Source organism: Stomoxys calcitrans, chromosome 2 (assembly GCF_963082655.1).
Source record: "Stomoxys calcitrans chromosome 2, idStoCalc2.1, whole genome shotgun sequence".
Taxonomy (NCBI): Eukaryota; Metazoa; Arthropoda; class Insecta; order Diptera; family Muscidae; genus Stomoxys; species Stomoxys calcitrans.
Window position 1 is genome coordinate 100,967,774 of NC_081553.1, and position 19,286 is coordinate 100,987,059.

Sequence of the window (19,286 nt, forward strand, 5' to 3'; positions counted from 1 at the left end):
TCTACAGACATTTGACCCTCTTGTTATTGTGGACTTCTGTAAGGGCCGGAATGACCTGGCTGAAGGCCACCGTGGAGCAAAGATTAGCATGTTTGCCTATGACGATGAACACCTAGATCACAAATCCTGGTTAGACCATCAGAACATTTTTTTAGCTGTAGTTCACCCCCTTCTATTGCTGGTGTTTTGCTAAGTATGAACTTCTCCACAAAGAGGTATAGCTGCCATATAGACCGATCTCCGTAATTAAAATCTTTGCGCCAAAAAAGCTGCATTTATTAACCGATGATACCCCTAATGTTCCTTCCGAACATGATGGAGATAAAACTTTATTTAGATATGGCTGCAATATAGATCAAAATTCTGTTTTATCCTCTTGAACAGTGCATTGTATTAGACCCCCCTCGACGTCCGTACCGAGTTAGGTTCAAATCGAACCATATATCGATATAACTGCTATGGGTTCCTAACTGATGCATTGTTTCACTGGATTATGACAAAAGGTGGTTGATATATATTTCTGGTGTTGGTTATCGGCCCGGCCGATTTTAATGCCTTTTTATTTTTTTGAATCTAATATCAAGAAACAGAGTACTTTAAAATAGAACAACTTAGATTTTTCTCTTACAATATTTCATAGATTTCTTTTAAGGAAAATACACTTCAACAAATGTCTTTGAAAACTCAACAAAGATCTCCCTAATAAGGTAAGTTCTCAGTTTTTTATTGATAATCTTTGATTATTTTTTATTTTAAATATATTTAAAGGGTTTATTTTAATTTTTTTTAACAATTTATAACTAGGAAAGATAAACAGATTTCGAAGAAAACAGATGTTTTAGTTTCATTTTTAGAAATAAGATCAACAAATAGTGTTGTATAAAACCAAACCATCAACTAAAATAGTTATATAATAATAATTACTTTTCCCCATAGTAGAATTTTCTCTAAACATTAACTATCTATGTAGGCTATCATTAAAACAAAAACAAAATAATAATTATAATTATATATAGAGTGAATGTTAACAATACTTTGAAAACAAACACGAAAAATATCTAAACTAATAACGGAAACACTTTTTCAAAGACACTACCACTGCCACTATCACTTTGAAAAATCAATTTAAACCAAAGACTTTCAGAACATCAAAATCCACATCCACCGTTTTTTTTCTACAATTCTCTCTATTGTGCAAGTTTCATTTTGTAGCATATATTATATGTTTTTTTATTTTTTATATATTTTTTTTAATTTTATTTAAAAAAAAATATTTTAAAAATCTAGTTTTAGCTAAGGGATGACTAATGTTAATGACACCTTTAATCAAATATCAAAAAAAAGTATACCGACAACCTTTTCCCTTATGAATTTATTAACAATTTTAGTAATCTCTATAAAATTTCATAACACTCTAGTTTGTTTTTTATATATATTGTTTTATATTAATTTTTTTATAGTTATTTTTTAACATTTCTCCTTATAATTACTAATTATAAAACATCTAACTAAGATTATTGATATTATGTAAAAATAAAGTGTTATGAAAGAAAAAACTTTAGATTAGAAGACGAAAAAAAGGAAATCGCCATCAATCTACAAAAAGAAACTATTTAGAAAAGATTGTCTGTCACCATCTACCACTACTACTATAATTACTACTACTACTACTACTACCACTGCCACCATAAACACCTTCGCTATGGATTGGAAAGACATACAATTTCTGTTTTTTGATAAGATTTTAGATTTACCCAACAATCTCTCAAAAAATATGTTTTTTTTTTTTGGTTAAATTAGTTATAAATATTTTCAGTTTTAAAACAGAAAATTGCATATCTCTTTGGAAACTTTTTTAGAAAAACCCAACAACATACCACAGCAAATTGTTGCGGAAACAATCTAATCGTTCTTTTTCTTATGAATTTTTTCCTTTTAAATTTTTCTTAAATTCTTTTACATTTAATCTTTTTCCAAACAAACAAAAACAACCAACCAAAAAAAATCTACTCTGCACCTCTTGTCTTACTCTGTCTACTCTGTTTAAATGAAAAAAAAAAAAACAAAATCCACCAAAAAAATAATCATTAAACCTCAAAAACACTTGAAAACAATCAAATCATAAACAATCGCTCCATAAAGGTACCGGCCATTTCACTTGCCTATGAGCAAGCCGAGAGTGATATTATGAAACGTCAACCCCGAGATCCTTACCGTGATAACTTGGTCAATCGCAGGTCAGAATTATAGAATAATAAGAAATTATCAACAAAAAACCAAAAAAATTTAAAAAAAACACCATAAATTAGTTGAGCAATTTTTTTTGTTGCAAAACTCAAATTGAAAACAAAACAAATAAAAAAAATTAAATGCTATTAGTGTGTTCTAGTGCATCTTTTTTAGATATTGTTTTGTTATAAACAAGAAGAAACTTAAAAAAACCAAAACAACAAATCTTCCTGGTCCCCAAACAACCACCACCACAACAACAAACAGAAAAACACCTCAAAACACTTTTTCAAAAACACTTACCAAACCACTACCCACCCAAAATCCATACACCCACAAACAGACTTCGTTCGTTTGTATATTGTTCAGTAGTTTCCGTTTCCGTTGGAGTTTCTGTTTTTCATTTGTCGTTACGTTCTGTTCTACTTTTAGAGACAGTTGTTTTTAGCGGCAAATCATGTTTCAAGTTTCAAAACAAAACCAAAAAAAAAACTACTAGTTTTAAATTATACTTCATTCATCAAATAATTGTTATTGATTGTTATTTCCATATCATTAATTTGTTAATTGTTTGATCGGAAACTTGGTTTTTTTCTCTTAAGTGGCTATCAAAAAGAAAAAAAAAAACATATTCAGAAACCTCAATATAGATGTTGGCGTTTTATATTCCAAAAAGTGTTAAATGTGAGAAAAGATTCTAAAAAAAAAATCATGGAAACCATCAAATTGGAAGTTTTTGCAAAAAAGAAATGTAATTCTTGTAAATATACTAAAAAAGCCATATACAGTCACCGTCCAAACCGCTTAAGTGAAACGCTAAAAATACATCAATTTGATTTCACTTATCCGTTTGTTTCACTTTTTCACTTATGTGATTTAAGTTTCATGGAATAAAACAGAATTTTGGGTGTGAGAACTTTTACAGTTAAACGGTTTCTATTGCATTGAATAACACCAAAACCCAATGATTCTTTAGATCAAGATTCACTTAAGCGGGATTTTTTCACTAAACCGTATTGCAGTTAAGCGGTTTCAACTGTTTTTGTAAACGCTACAAAACAATGGTTTTGAAAAATCAAAATTTAAGCATGGTTTTAGGCGCTTAATTAAATTGATATACCCATCAATATTATGAAATTTTTATATAGAGTGTTGTAAACGTCGAAGACATCATATACTTGTATAAAAAGTAGTAAATGACATAAACCTTGAAATTTCTCCAATCTTGTTTAGTTTCGTCATCATATCATTGTAATGTCGTTGTAGCTATATGAGGCCACCGTGGCGCAGAGGTTAGCATGTTCGCCTATGACGTCGAATGACTGGGCTCAAATCCCGGCATGAACATCAGCAAAATATTCAGCTGTGGCTATTCCCTTACTAATGCTAGCTGGTTTGCCCCAGTTCCTGAGTGGAATGTTCAAGTATAAATTTGCAATTTGGAATGTTCATGAGGAATTGAGTTTAGTTAGTTGCTAAAGTGCCTATACAAATTTATCAAAATTTTAAATTAAAAAAAAGGTTTCAGACGTTTTCTGTTATAGAAAAACGTTCTAACCTATGCACCAGTGTTGCCATATTCATAAATTCACAAAAGTTGAAACTAAGCCATGTCCGTCTATCTGTTTGTTTAAATCATGCCAGAGTCTTTAAAAATAGAGATATTGAGCTAAAACTTTGCACAGAATCCTTTTTTGTCCATAGACAGGTTAAGTTCGAAGATGGGCTACATCGGACTATATCTTGATATAGCCCCCATATGGAGCGATCCGTCGATTTAAGGTCTTAGGCTCATAAAAGCCACATTTATTTTCCGAATTTGCTGAAATTTGGGACAGTGAGTTGTGTTAGGCCCCTCGAAATCTTTCTCCAATTTGGCCCTGGTCGGTCCAGTTTTGAAATAACTGCCACATAGTAGAGGGATCGCCTTTATTTAAGGTTTTGGGTCCATAAAAGGTGCATTTGTTGTCCGATTTCGCCGAAATATGGGACAGTGAGTTGTTTTAGGCCCTTCGGCATACCTCTTCAATTTGGCCCAGATCGGTCCCGATTTGGATATAGCTGTCATATAGACCGAGCTTTTCGACATTCGTGTCGTATATGATATGAAAAATAATTATTCTACATAATTGAACAATGACCTGTACTTAGTAGACCACGCAATTTCCGTGTCGAATTTGGTCCAAATCGGACCATATTTCGATATAGCTGCTATGAAGAAGGTGGTCAACATTTATACCCGACGTAATGGGTATCCAAATCGGAAATGTATGTCATATACGTCAATGTTTCCGACAGACCATCTCTGGTTGTGATGTAAACAAAGAAATACCAGTAAGGAGAAACCTTTATTTGGCCTTAACTTCAAGGATAAAATTAAAAAATGTAGACATAATAGGGTAAGAAGTTTGCCATTCAACGAGTGCTTAATTGAGTCAAAGTCTGTAAAATATTCAAATATTCGAAAAAATCAAATTTTTTTAACAAGCCTTAAAAAGGATATATTCTCTAATATTTAGTGCTTCATTGAGGCAAATTTTGTAAAAATCCTAGGAACTGCAAAATTTTTTAATTCTTTAATAATTATAGTTTAAAATATTTTTTCTTGCTTAAAGCAAGCCTTAGTTAATAGGGATTCCTTAACAAGTCTAGTCATTTACAAGGATTATATTTTCGAAAAATTGCAAAAAATCTTCCCACCCGCATATCCCTCACATAAAACTATTGGCCTTTTTGACTCCTTGCATAGCTCAACATTGATCGTATAAACAATGTGTGTGTGTGTTAAACCCAAAATTGAGCATAAACAAAAACCATTGAAACCTCGCTCTCTCTCTCTCTCTCTATTTTTCTATCTCTCGTATATACTCACTCATTGAATTTTTCTCAGATAAGCGCACCAAAAACAAAAATGTTCAATCAAGTGTTTTTTCTGTATGTTAATTTTCCTCGCCCGTATGTCCTTACAATTCGAAAAGTTAAAAAAAAATCTATTGGTAAAATTATTAAAAAAAAATCGATTGGATTGGATTGAATTGATTGATGATTCTTAATTGATTTTCGATGTGTTTTTTTCCTATTTACCACACAGTTTTTTTTTTCTCTCCTACTAACTCTTATTGTCTCTCTATCTCCTCTTTTGAGTGTCAAAATTCTAAATGTTTTATGTTTTTTTTTTACAAAAAAAAGCGGACAAAATTAAAGAAAATTTTAAAAATTTAGGAATCATTTATTTCAAATAATAGCTTTATTAAAAATATTATTTCATTATATAATTACTAGTATATAAAATATATAGAAAAGTTTATAGAACAAATTAAAACAAAAAAAAAAAAAAAACAAAACTTGTAGAAGAGACAAATCAAAATCAGCCTAGAGAATATTTAGTTGTGGCTTTTCACTAGAATTTAGTATATCATATAGAGTGTTTTTTTTTTATTTTAAAAAAAAGTATTTTTATTTTATTTTCTTTTTAAGTTAAAATTAAGTTATTGTTATGTTTTTTCTATATCTATATGTGATTTGTGGTAAGGTTTCAGTTTTTAAAACTACTCCATATTATAGTTGTCGTCTATTTTTTTTTTTTTTAATTTTAAATTTAACTTTATTTTATATGGAAAAAATATTTAAAAAAGGTTTTATCGCATATATCCAAAATGCTTTTCAAACTAAAATCATTATTCCAAAGCCTATTGCCAAGGAAATTAGAATTAGAAACTCCATTTTACTTAGTACAGGTCATCCAAATGAGTTGGAAATGGTTTGCATATCTATTAAAAAATATCCCACATTAATGAAAATACATAAATAATAGTTACTAGTAGATGGGGACCGTAGGAACTTAGCCATCAAGATCAATACAATTTGGCATATACTTTTTGTACTGGTTATCAATTGCAGTGTGAAAATAAGTTAAAGTATCTGCTTTTTCTTCTATTATGTAATAGTAGATAGGGACAGTAGGAATTCCATCGGTAGTTTTCTTGATAGGGCAAAAAATTCAGGCTTCCAAAATGATTTAAATATGCGTTTAGGCAAATTATGCAAAAAATAATGCTAGTAGATGGGGACAGTAGGTATATTATGGGTAAATCCATGGAAAAGGACATTGTTTTTATTTAAGTTAAATATACTCAAAATAAGTACCGGTAGATGGGGACAGTAGAAATATTTTTGAGTAAATCCAGTGCAAAGTATATTTTTTTCTGTCCTTTACATCATTGTGCTGTAGAAATTGCTTTAAAACTGAATCTTTTTATAGATCTAGATTTACTTACTAGTGGATAGGGACATAAGGAATTTTTATGTAAGCCGAAACATTTCATTTGTAACACCTCGAATTATTGATCTGAGACCCAATCCCATGCGAGGTTGAGGGTATATAACATTCGGCCCGGCCTAATCTAACGCGCTTTTACTTATTGCAAATTCTTTCTGATGTATTTTTGATCTTACTATACACTCCAAAATAATTAATTCAACAATTATATTCAAATTTGCTATGGCATTGATACGTATGTTCCTACTGTCCCCATTTACTAATAACAAGATACATATTATATTTTCAACAAACGAAGAAGTTCAATACTTGAAATTGCTTTGACCATGAATTTGAAATGTTTAACTTCTCCATTTGCTGAAAATGTGACAATTGTCCTTAGTAGAAGAGGACAGTAGGAACGCCAGCAGCAAAATCATTGTACTTTAAAAACAACTCCTCGAGAAAAAAAATAACAGAATGATGAATAGTAGATAGAAACAAGAAAAATTCGAATAAACATGATAAAAATATAAACTTTTGGTAAAAGTAGAGAAACAATAGGAATGCAAACAATATAGTCGTAACTAATTTGAACATATTTTTTGTTCTTCATTAATAAAGTGATTTTGAAGGTCATCTCTGCAAAAAACAAGGTGGCAAGAATGTTTGGGAGTAGATACGGACTGTAGGAATCTCGTACGAAACATTGAAAGAAAACTGATTCCTGAATATCAACAACCTTCAAATATTAACTTTCTAAAGCATTTCAATAAAATACTTCAATTTAAATTATTAGTAGATAGGAACATTAGGAATATGCAAAAAAATTAAAATTAGGAAACTATATGAAGAAACAATTTACTAGAACCGTAGCATATTTTTCCTTTTTATTCTATGTTTGAGTGTTGCTTACTCAAAGCAAAAAACTAGATTTCTAATAGATAGCAACAGTAGGAATATGCATAAAGGTACAAACTTTGAAACTAACATTTCTTTAGAATACTATAAACTATTCACTAGAACCATAGATTTTTTTTCCTTTTTATAAAATGTTTGAGTGTTGTATCCTCAAAACAAGAAACTAGGTTTCTAATAGACAATTTACAATATCAATTTTACTATGGTATGTTTAAAGTTTTTGTTTTAATTATTTTATACGTTAATTAATCAACACAAAGAAAGTAACAAAAATTGTTGTAAAATTTTTGTGCAAAAAAGAACGATGCGTAAGTAATTGAAATGTGTTTTTCTTACCAACTTCCTATGAACCAAACCAAAGCAATACAAAACAAAAAATCAACATCAACGTTCTTTCTCTTCTTCTATCGAAAAAAAACGAAATACTTTTTTAAACATTAAATTTTTTTTTTATTCATTTATGCATGATTTATTTTCACATTTTGTTTTTCTCAAACCATTTGCTATGAATTTTTAAGCTAAAGCATGTGCATGAGAATTTCTTCACTTTGTATATAAGTTTAATGCATGCCTTCTATCACCAAAAGCTTTAGCTCAAAAAAAAACTCACTCAATTATATGTTAAGAATTTTAAATCTAGTTATCATCATCATCATCACCCTTGCTGCCTTAATATAAAAGTGCTTTGCTTTTCTTTATTTACTATACTATTATATTTTTTTTATAATTTTCCTTTTTAACTAAAAGGACCTTTGCTAAAACTTTTGAAACAGTTAGCAAGGAGTCCTGTACTATACACTTTAAGTTGGTTTTTAATTTTGCTCTTTGCCGCCTACACCACGCATTTGTAACAAGTCCCACAAACTACTATTACTTACAACTACCCAACAAAAAGCTAAGGCCTCTTATGCGCTGTTTTATGCAGAACTCTTTCAACACCTAATATTTGGAATTTACACCATAATCAATTTTTTTTTTCAAATAAAAAAAGCTTGTATTTGTACTTAAAATTAAGTCACCGTATATCCTTTGAAAGTAAAGTAAGCAAGCCTTTAAGTCTCCGTAATGCGAGTTTTCCCCTACAAACGTATCTCTCGCTCACACTTTCTATCTCTCTCTCTGGATATTTCCTATTGTGTACCCCCAAGAAAGAGTAACTAACTGTTAACTACATATTCGTATATGCTGTGCTTTATATATTCACTTACCACCCTATTCTCTCTGCCTCCTTGTGTTCCTCTTTGTATCAAAGTGTAACCTAAACGTGAATATATATTAAAAAACCCATGCAAAAGATACATATTTAACAATTTTCTTGCATATAAACTAATTCTCACCAACTTCATTGATATTTGTATTTGTATACGAAATGAAGAAATCGGAAAAAAATCCGAAAAATCCACCATTTGTTCGAAATCGTAAAATTTTACAAACAAAAAAAAAACATTTAGCATTTTCTTTCACAGTAAAATTGGTGTTGGTTGTATTAAATTGAAAAGAAAATTAAGGTATTAAAAAAACAAATGTCAGAGGTGATTTCAAGGGGATGATTCATTCAAAAAACAAAAAAAAATCCGGCGATTATATTATTGAAACCATTATTAAATAAAAATAAACTGAAATATTTAAGAAACAAAAAAAAAATTAAATATTTAAGAATTTAAAAAAATAAAACATCTTGGGATTTGGAAAAATAAGTTGAAGGATGAAAAAATTAAGAATATAATTTAAAAAAAATTAAAAAAAAAAATAAATAATTAAAATTAAAAAAAAAATTAAAAAACAATGAAAAAAAAATAAATAAAATTAAAAAAAAAAAATTAAATTAAAAAAAAAATTAAATTAAGTTTAAACAAAAAACAAAACAAGTTAAAAAAATTAAAGAAAAAAATTAAAAAAGTGAAAAAAAAAATTTTTACATTTTAGTGAAAATACAAAACATTACATGTGATTAATATATAGGGACAGTAAGAGTTTTCATTGAAGAGATTTCCAGTTTTTCAAAAAAAAATATGTTAATTATAAAAAAGGAAACATCCGAATTGCTTAATTTTTTTTTTTAATTTAAATTTTTTTTTTTAAGAATTTAAACTTTTTGAAAATTTTAAATTTGTTTTAAATATTTTTTTAATTTAATTTTGTATTTTCTTTGCCTGTTAGAGCGAAGATAATTCATAATTTTCGTTTCTTTCTCTTTCGAGACTTAATGGTCGAATTTTTTTTTTTCATTGTTAATTTTTTAAAAAAATTCAAGATGTTTTTAAAGCTTTTAAAATATACAAAAAAATTACAATTTATAACAATTATATAAATATTTTTTGTTATAAATTAGAGAAATTTTAAAAATTGTGATTGGTAGATAGGGACATTAGGAATTTCAATAGTCGGGTTTCTCCAGTTTTTAAAAAAAGTTTATTTTTAGTTAAAAATCAAAAGCGTTTAAAAAAATTGCTTAAAATGTTTTGAGATATTTTTATAAATTTTTTTTAAGAATTCATAACTTTTTTTTTAATTTTTTAACCATTTTTAAAAATTATTATTTTTTGTTAAATTTAATTTGGGGTTTTTATCTAAAATTTTTTAAAAAAAATTTTTTAACTGCTTTTAAAAATTATTTTTTTTTCTAATTTAATTTGGGGTTTTTTCTAAATTAAAATTTTTTTGAATTAAAATTTTTCTACCCTCCACCAAAGGATGGGGGTATACTAATTTTGTCATTCTGTGTTACAACACCTCGAAATATTCGTCTCAGACCCCATAAAATATATTTATTCTTAGGACTAAAGCTAGCCGCTTGCAATTTTGCACAAATACTTCTAATAGGTGTAAATCGGTTGGGATTGTTAATGGACCATATCGGTCCATGTTTTGATATAGCTGCCATATAAACCGATCTTGGATCTTGACTTCTTGAGCCACTACAGGGCGCAATTTTTATCCGATTTGGCTGAAATTTAGCATGCGGTGTTTTTTTAGGATTTTCAACAACTGTGCTAAGTATGGTAGAAATCGGTTCAAAACCTTATATTCATATATAACCTGATAACATATAAACCGGTATGGGGTCTTGACTTCTTGAGCCTCTAGAGGGCGCAATTCCTACCGATTTGGCTGAAATTTTGCACTACGTGTTTCGTTACATCCGACAACTGTGCCAAGTATGGTTCAAATCGGTCCAAAATCTGATATAGCTGCCATATAAACCGACCTTAAATATTGTTTTGAATTAATTTTTTTTTTAATTTAACATTTTTTTTAATAGAAATTTTTTTTAATTTAAATTTTTGGCAATATACCTTTTTGTTAGATTAAAGTATAAATAAATACTTTAATCTAACAAAAAGGTATATTTAAGATTTAAAATAAAAATTGAAAGGAAGGAAAAACATCGTTCGTGTCAAATTCGGCCAGAAGCACCATTAAAAAATAAAAACAATTAGTGATTAGTAGATAGAAACAGTAGGAATTTCGAACGTGAGCCATAAAATATAGAAATTAAAAAAAAAATAATAGAAAATAAAAATAAAAAAATAAAAAAATGAAAATAAAAAAAAAATAATAATAAAAAAAATGAAAAATAAAATTTAAAAATAATAAAAACTAAAAACAAAAATAAAAATTAAAAAAAAAAAAGATAAAAAAATAACGATAAAAAAACAATTTAAAAAAATAAAAATTAAAAAAAAAAAATAAAATTGAAAGAAATAAAAATTAAATAGAAACCAAAAATTAAGAAAAAAAACAAAGTAAAATCAGTTAATAATCAGTTTTTCCAAATTTTTGAAATTTCAACAAAAAATTACGATTTGCCAGTAGTAAATCTACGAAATTATGGTAACTCTATGAAAAATGTTTACCTTCGATATTTAAAAACTTGTTAAAAATTAACTTAACCACCAACCGAAGTTTAATACTCCCTTAGTCACCATCTGCCTTAAAGAAATGTTTTTTTATACTTCAATCTTCTTTCGCTAAAAACAGAAAAATGCTAAATAAATCCCTTTAAAAAAATCATCCCCCCTTAACAAAAAAAAAACAAAAAAGTTGAAATTTTTTGCTCAAAATTGACTAACACATTAAAAACCACCCCCCTTTATTTATATGATACCATAATAACAAACAACTAAAGTATTGAAGACAAAACTAATCAAAAAAATTTTTTTGGTTTTCTCTCAAACCACCTTCACGTGTCTGTAATTAAACAAACAGATTGATTTCCATGGCTTATGGACAAATTGGTATGATCCAAGCTGCTGCCGGTTTCTTTGTGTACTTTGTCATTATGGCTGAAAATGGATTCTTGCCATTGACATTGTTTGGCATTCGTAAGATGTGGGATTCCAAGGCTGTCAATGATTTAACCGATTCCTATGGTCAAGAATGGGTAAGTAATTGGAAAATTTATGGAAAAAGGAAATTTTGATTTAATTTTCTATCTTTTCGTGTATTACAGACCTATCGCGATCGCAAAACATTGGAATACACCTGCCATACCGCTTTCTTCGTCTCCATTGTGGTTGTACAATGGGCTGATTTGATCATTTGCAAGACCCGACGAAACTCAATTTTCCAACAGGGCATGAGAAATTGGGCCTTGAACTTTGGTTTGGTCTTTGAAACCATTTTGGCTGCCTTCTTGTCATACTGTCCCGGTATGGAGAAGGGTCTTCGTATGTACCCACTCAAGTAAGTAAACGTTCAAATGTTAAAAAAATTAATATTCATAGTTAAGCAAGATGGTGAAAAATTATTTGCTGCTATGAAAAGAAAATGATGAATGGGATCAATAGATGCTTTGTCAGCAAATTTTGCCCATGACAATTCCACTAAGGAACAGGGGCAAACTTCTCACATATCAATGAGTGCAGTCTCAAAGGCGTGCCGCAGTGCGACTCCTCTTTGGAGAGATGTTTTACATGGCATAGTACCTCACAAATGTTGTTGTTCTGATGGTCTCGCCAAGATTCGAACCGGATTAGGCGGACACGCTTACCTTTGTGCTACGGTGACCTCTTTGTCAGCGTATAGTATATCCGAAATACTATTTAGAGCACATTTTAGGATAAGTCCTCAATGACTAGTGCTTATATATCGCCGTTACTTACTTAAATTGATTATGACAGAACATTTGTTCCATTAGCCGAACGTAGAACAGGGTTCCAAGCGCATCGATCTTCTGCGCTCCTTCAATAATCTCTCTCTTTCGAGGTGTCTCCCACCTTTTGATCTTTCCATCGGGCTTTTGATAGTCCCGGTTTGCGTGTAAACCCGTGATCACTTTCAAAATACAAAGTCATTAAATTTGGAATCATGAATAGTGGGCAGCTACGTAATATGTGTCTCATTGGCAAGGACACTTGGGCTTCTCCTGAAATTCCAAAGAACTGTTAGTTCTTTAAAGAAAATTTATTTGGTCTAGGGACAATCATTGACAAAATATTTCTCTAAAAATTACATGTGAACAAAATTCATACCTTTTCCTATTACCATATTCCATTTAAAGTTTTTATCTTCTGAGTAAAAGAATGGTCTCTCCACATAACCAAAGTTCTCGTCCCAAGTATTGATGGAGTCAATTAGGCCTGGCTGGACTGACGAAAAAGTAATTATCGGCCGGGCACACGTTTCTCTTAAGACTCAATCTCTAACCAACAGCAAGTGAGGCAGCTGGGTCTACCAGATCGTAGTGGAGCCAAAATGACTTTGGTTTCGAGTGTGAGGTTGCCCTCCTTTGATATTACGGGTGGCATATGACTTCAGTAAATTGTCACTTCTTTTGATAGCATGAATCATTCACATCTAATGAATGATTCGTACCTCATAAATGATTCATACCTGTTGTATATGCTGTATCCACACATATTCAACACTTTGACGTCAATACCAGACCAATAGCTATAAAGGCGCCTACATGTTGTTGGTTGTAGTTGTTGTAGCAGTTTTTTGTGTTCTATCTTTTGTCTGCTTGATTCTGTTGAATGTCTAGATCCAGGAACTCTGCGACTAAGTTGGGGTGCGTCCAGAGGGATCTGGGTCTGAGTCGAGTGGGTCTGGAACTTCAGTAAATTGCCACTACTTTTGATAGCATGAATGATTCGTACCTCATAAATGATTCATACCTGTTGTATATGCTGTATCCACACATATTCAACACTTTGACATCAAAACCAGACCAATAGCTATAAAGGCGCCTTAATGTTGTTGGTTGTTGTTGTTGTAGCAGTTTTTTGTGTTCTATCTTTTGTCTGCTTGATTCTGTTGAATGTCTAGATCCAGGAACTCTACGACTAAGTTGGGGTGCGTCCAAAGAAATCTGGGTCTAAGTCGAGTCGTTCTGGCTGGGCAGTTAAAAAAGGTGACGTGTGTCGTGTGGTCTCTGGTCACAATCGGGACATACATCTTGCACTTCGGCATCAATCGTTGCTCTGTAGGAGTTGAGGCAGCTGCATCTGCCGGAACGTAATTGAGCCAAAACAACTCTGGTTTGCCGGGGGGGAAGTCATTTTTTTCAGGTGCAATGGGAGGCGGTCATTGTCCAAGGACTACTCACCCGGTAGCTATTTACCGCATCTGCTACCGTGTCTGAATGAATTTTGTCTAGACACGCTTGATCTAGAGGTTCTCGCTTGTAGCGCTGAACCTCACCCTTTAGATCGTGTAAGATTTCTGGGCCGTGAATACCTATTCACAAGATGATGATTTAGATGGTCTCTGTGATAACAGCCTATATGGTATTGCTTAGACAGCATGTAGTTATATTTTGGGACGGGTAGGATCTTGTCTCCTGATGAAGGTGGTCCACATGAGAACTGAGGAGGTCAGCCCGTCGCATTTCGAAGGGCGGCATGCTAACAGATCTGAATATTATTCGAGGCATGTCACTGAGCTGACGAGACCACACTGGCGCTGCATAACTTACCACAGACCGGCCAATTTGTTTGTATGTGGTCAACACGATCTCTTTGTCAGCACCCTAAGTGCTGCCGGCAAGGGGCTTGGGGACCTTTTTTTCTACTTTTGACTTTATCGCGAATTGTCAAATGTGACGTCAAGTATTTTGGGATACTTGATGATCGGAACTGTCACTCCGTCGACCATCACTTTCAGCTCCCTACACACCTCATGCGTGTTTGTAGTAAACAATGTGACTGAAGATTTGGTGGCAGATATTTTCAAATTTCATGCAGCGAAATATGAGGAAAGTTAGTTGAGGTAGATGTTTAACCTATTGCAAATGTCATCAATGGGTGGGGGGCCTGATGCCATGATTCGATCTCTACGCCGTTCCGTCTGGAAGGGGTGAAATGGAGGTTAGGTAGAGGTTAAACAGCGTCGGAAATATTACTTCGCCTTGGGAATCTCCCTGTTACACTCTAGGGGGATGTACTCAAAGAGTTTGACATGACTGACCCAGTGCATGAGGATCGTCCTATGACATAGCCTGGGCTGATTAAAGCCTCGCAAATGTGTGCGATAATGGCATGCAGAGCAGTTGTAGTGCTATGCAGTCTTCGAAATCCATGCTGATACTCGTCGAATGGAAATTCTCCAACGAGGCTCGGGAAGAGTAGTCCCTCAAGCGTCTTAGCTACTGGTGAGAGTAGGGAGATCGGTATGTACGACTCCCCCTTACTTGAATCCTTTCCAGGCTTCAGTAGCGGGATCACTCTGCCCATCTTCCAGACATCGGTTACTATAAGAGTGTTCAAAGACAGGTTGAGGACAGTCGTAAGGTATTCGACACCAGGTTGATCCAAATTCTTCAACGTCAGTGTAGAGATTCCGTCGGGGCCCAACGCCTTGGCCCCGTCCACGGTAAATTGTGATGGTTGTTCTTCGGTTCGGCGACCACGGATACGACGAATGGCTCTCCTCCTAGCCCTGTCACTCTCGGGTGTACTCTCTGAAGCCGACCCAAACCGCCTTCTATTGATTGATAAACGTTCGGCGCTCAGAGGTTATGAAGTCGGGTGGTCGGTCGATGGTGAGAATTATGGGGAGGTGGTCTGATCCCAAAGAAATGACGGCTTGCCACGTTACGTCCCTCAGGAGATCCGAGGATGCAATAGAAATGTTTGGCGAGCTGCTACACTTCCTCGTTATTCTTGTGAGGGCATCCTCATTTACCGTGCAAAACGTGGAGCCTTCAATCTGCTGCCAAAGCCATGGCACGCTGGTCGTTCCCTATTGGAGAATGCCATGAAATGTGATGCGCATTAATTGTCTTTGACTACAGTTGCAGCTACTCCATATATGAAGTGACCGCGCCCGGTAGCTCTCAGCAGAGCTCCTCATGATAACGATGAACACCCCAAAAATCGGAGCTCAAAGTTCTAACCCGCGTATCATCGTTAAGAGGAGGGTCCTGCAAACCATGGTCCGGGATTCGCCTCAGTCCCGGCACGCGCCAGAAGTGTGCGCAGTAAACAATCCGGGATGTGCATCTCCAATGACGAAACAAGTACGAAAACGTTCACTGAGTCGACAACCCCTGGCCGATGAAAACACAGCCGAGTCGATCCTCTCCACAGAACCGGCTGCCATGGGAGTGGCCGTGCGTCTTTCTTCTTTGCCCAAATCATCCTAATATTCGAAATACCTTTTAAATGTAGCCAGCATTAGTAAAGGGATAACCACCGCTAAAAATTTTTCTGATGTTCACGCCTCTGCGTCACGATGGGCTCTCTACCAAGTGGTATTGCTATGCGGCACGAAGTCCGGACTCAGCATAAAAATGTAGGCCCCTTATCATTGAGCTTTAACTTTAAGCGGACTACCCTGCCAAATCTTTGGCGAATTTAGTTGTTGTTGTAGCAGTGTGTTGTACACTGAGGCGGCAGCCCTTGCCTGAATTGTTGAATATTTGGTGTCGATGTAACTTCAAATTTGCATGCTAAGTTTGTTCCTAATCAATCCAATGGGGTCTTACAATTTGAGTCCTTGAGCAGCTACAGAATGCAGTTCTTATTCCAAATTGGCAGAATGTTGCATGCATACATCTGTTATGACTTTCCAACTCAATATCAAGTGTGTTCTCTTGAGTTCAGAACCTGTGGCGCAGAGGTTAGTATGTGCGCCTATGACTACGAACGCCTGGGTTCAAACCCCGGCATGAACATCCAAAAAATTTTCAGCGGTGGTTATCCCCTTACTAAAGCTGGCTACATTTGTTAGATATCTTGCCATGTTAAAACTTCTCTACCAAGTGGTGTCACAATATGTCACGCCGTTCGAACTCGGCATAGAACAGAAGGCCCCCTATCATTGAGATAAAACTTTAATCGGACTGCACCCATTGATATGAGAAAAGTATCCCCTGTTCTTTAATGAAATTTTCATGGGAAATTTTGTATAGTAGTGGTACATATTATTATGTTTTTTTTATATATATTAACTCTTCCTCCTTTGTTTTTCCTTTTACAGACTCGTTTGGTGGTTCCCAGCCATTCCATTCATGTTGGCCATCTTCATTTATGATGAAACCAGACGTTTCTACTTGCGTCGCAATCCCGGAGGCTGGTTGGAACAGGAGACCTACTATTAAAGAAACAAAATCAACAAACAACACCACTACCACCACCCCCCTCTCCCCCATTATATATACATATACTTTTTTGTTATATGGCTGCTTCATCCATTTCTCTATAAAGATAAATAAGAAAAACTAAAATAACAACAAAACGAAAACACTCTCCGCCAACTTATCCAGCTCTGCTGCCATCCACCAACACAATAATAATAACAGCAACAACTAGAACAAGAGAAAAAAAACCCATCTCTCCCCAGCCCTAAGATCACAAAGAAACCAATGTAATTTCACCATCGAGGAAACTCAACACAGTTACATACACCACAACCACCACCGCCACCTATAACTACCACCAAAATTCGTTCGTCACCATTTTTAAGGAAATTTCAAAAATCAGCTTCAAAACTCCTTCCCCGCCCCCTCCAGAGAAAAAAAGAAATCATAATGAAAAATCATAAAAATGAAAAGAAGACATCGACTCTCATGGCGATCGATGTTTTGTGTTATTTAAATTAATAAAATAAAATTAATAAAACAAAGAAAAAAAGAGAAAAGAAACTAAGAAAAAATCAGACCTTTTTTCCCCTCCACCATAAACAAAAAAAAAAAAAACAAACAACTCCCCACTAAAACTAAAACAGAGGAAATCGAAGCATAAGAAGGATAGAGGAGATGATAGAAATTTTTAGAAAATAAACAAAACAAAAGCAACAAAAAACCCATACTGCTATAATTAAAATTAAGATGCAACCAGAATCCCTAGCCCCTAAAACCAAACCCTCCCCCCAGCCCTCATCATCAAATAATAGGATGAATCAAAAAAAAAAAAAAACAATTTTGAATGAGACAACAGCAAGAACAAGAAGAAGAAGAACTTGAATTAAATTTAACTACGAATGTTTGTTTTTTTGGAAATGCTAAATATATATGTGTGTGTAAGCAAGATGGAAGGAACGAAGAAAGTTGAAGTTGAAGTTGATGCAGATAAAGATGAAGTTAGAAAGCCATACGCTTGAAGGATGTTGAAGATGTAGGAGCATTATTCTTGTATGCCGCCTCTATGTTATGAAACAAAAAAAAAAAAAAACAAAACAAAATTTAAAGTAAACCTTAAAAAAACGAAAAGGAAGTAATAAAATACAAAAATGAATAATAAAATTAAATAAAGATTAAAACACAAGAAACAAAAACCAACTCTTTGATGAAAATAAAAATAAATAAACAACAAAAAAACAGTAAAACAAACTCTAGTTTAAATTAATATTATTAATTATTATTATTATTAACTACATTTTAAATTTGTAAACATACATACAACAAACACTGCAACTACAACAACAACAGCAACAAAAAAACAACAACAACAAATGCTAATTATTATTATTACTATTAAATGTTAGTTATGTTTTATTGAATTTTGTTTTTTTTTTTTTAATTTAGTTTCGTTTGTTTTTTTTGAAAGCAAAATTAGAAAATCAAACAAAATTATCCTTCCATGAGTCTCTAGAAGAACACCATACACAAAACGACCACTCTCAGCATTACAGCATTGAAGTTTTAAATTAAATCTTTCAAAATGGTCACATCCTGCCACCTTAAAAACCCTGATCCCCCCAGCTGCGCCATAGCAACAGAACAACCAACCGTAAGAAAGCTACAACCTATCTATCAATCCAACCAACCAACCAACATCAAATTATTATAATTATTTTTTTTTTTAATTTTAATTATTATTATTTAATAAAAAAAAAAGAAATAAACAAAAGAGAAAGATAATTATTTAAACGATTAAGTAAATTTAAATTATAAACATAAATAAGATTTAAATTAAATGAAATAAATAATAAAGAAACAACAAAAAAACAAGAGAAAAACAACAAAAAACAAAAATCCCCTGTAGTAATCAATATTTTTTATAATTATATTTTTTTTTTCCAAAATTTTGATTTTTTAAAAAACATTTTTTTTTATTTAAGGCTTAGAAATAGTCTAATGTTTGTGTATTCCCAAAGGATAGAAGACTTAGATATAAGTTTTCATTTTTATTTATACAAGGTCAGACCTAGTTGCTTCAAAAAGGCTAGTCAAAGGAAGTACAGTGTGTTTTCTGTAAGAAAGAGGGCTAAAGGGTGCTTACTCTTATTAGACCAAAAAAAAATGTTGCTCTCTCCCTTATAAAAAAGTGTAAATTGATTTTCATTAAGGATTTTCTTTCAACTTATGGAACCTTAAAAATACTTGGTAAAAGAGATAACAAAGGATTAACTAACAAATGTGCGTTTCGAACTATTAAGTTTTTAGAGTGCACAACAAGTCGATAACTGGGTTAGGTGTATGTCCATAGTGGCA

At 32.6% G+C, this 19,286-nt stretch overlaps 1 protein-coding gene across 7 annotated transcripts in view; it reads left to right on the forward strand.

Moving 5' to 3' along the window:
- The window catches only part of LOC106093479 (sodium/potassium-transporting ATPase subunit alpha), a 189,181-nt gene extending 170,666 nt beyond the window's left edge, over nt 1–18,515 (forward strand). For 6 of the 7 annotated variants that reach the window (XM_059362890.1, XM_059362891.1, XM_059362889.1 and 3 more), the window contains 3 exons: nt 11,618–11,792; nt 11,862–12,094; nt 16,832–18,515. In XM_059362890.1, coding sequence (XP_059218873.1) covers nt 11,618–11,792; nt 11,862–12,094; nt 16,832–16,952 — 529 coding nt within the window. In that variant the 3' untranslated portion in view covers nt 16,953–18,515. Of the gene's footprint in view, nt 1–2,142; nt 2,238–11,617; nt 11,793–11,861; nt 12,095–16,831 lie in introns of all 7 variants that reach the window. The other variant, XM_059362892.1, reaches the window with a different exon arrangement.
- The last annotated feature ends 771 nt before the right edge of the window (nt 18,516–19,286 follow it).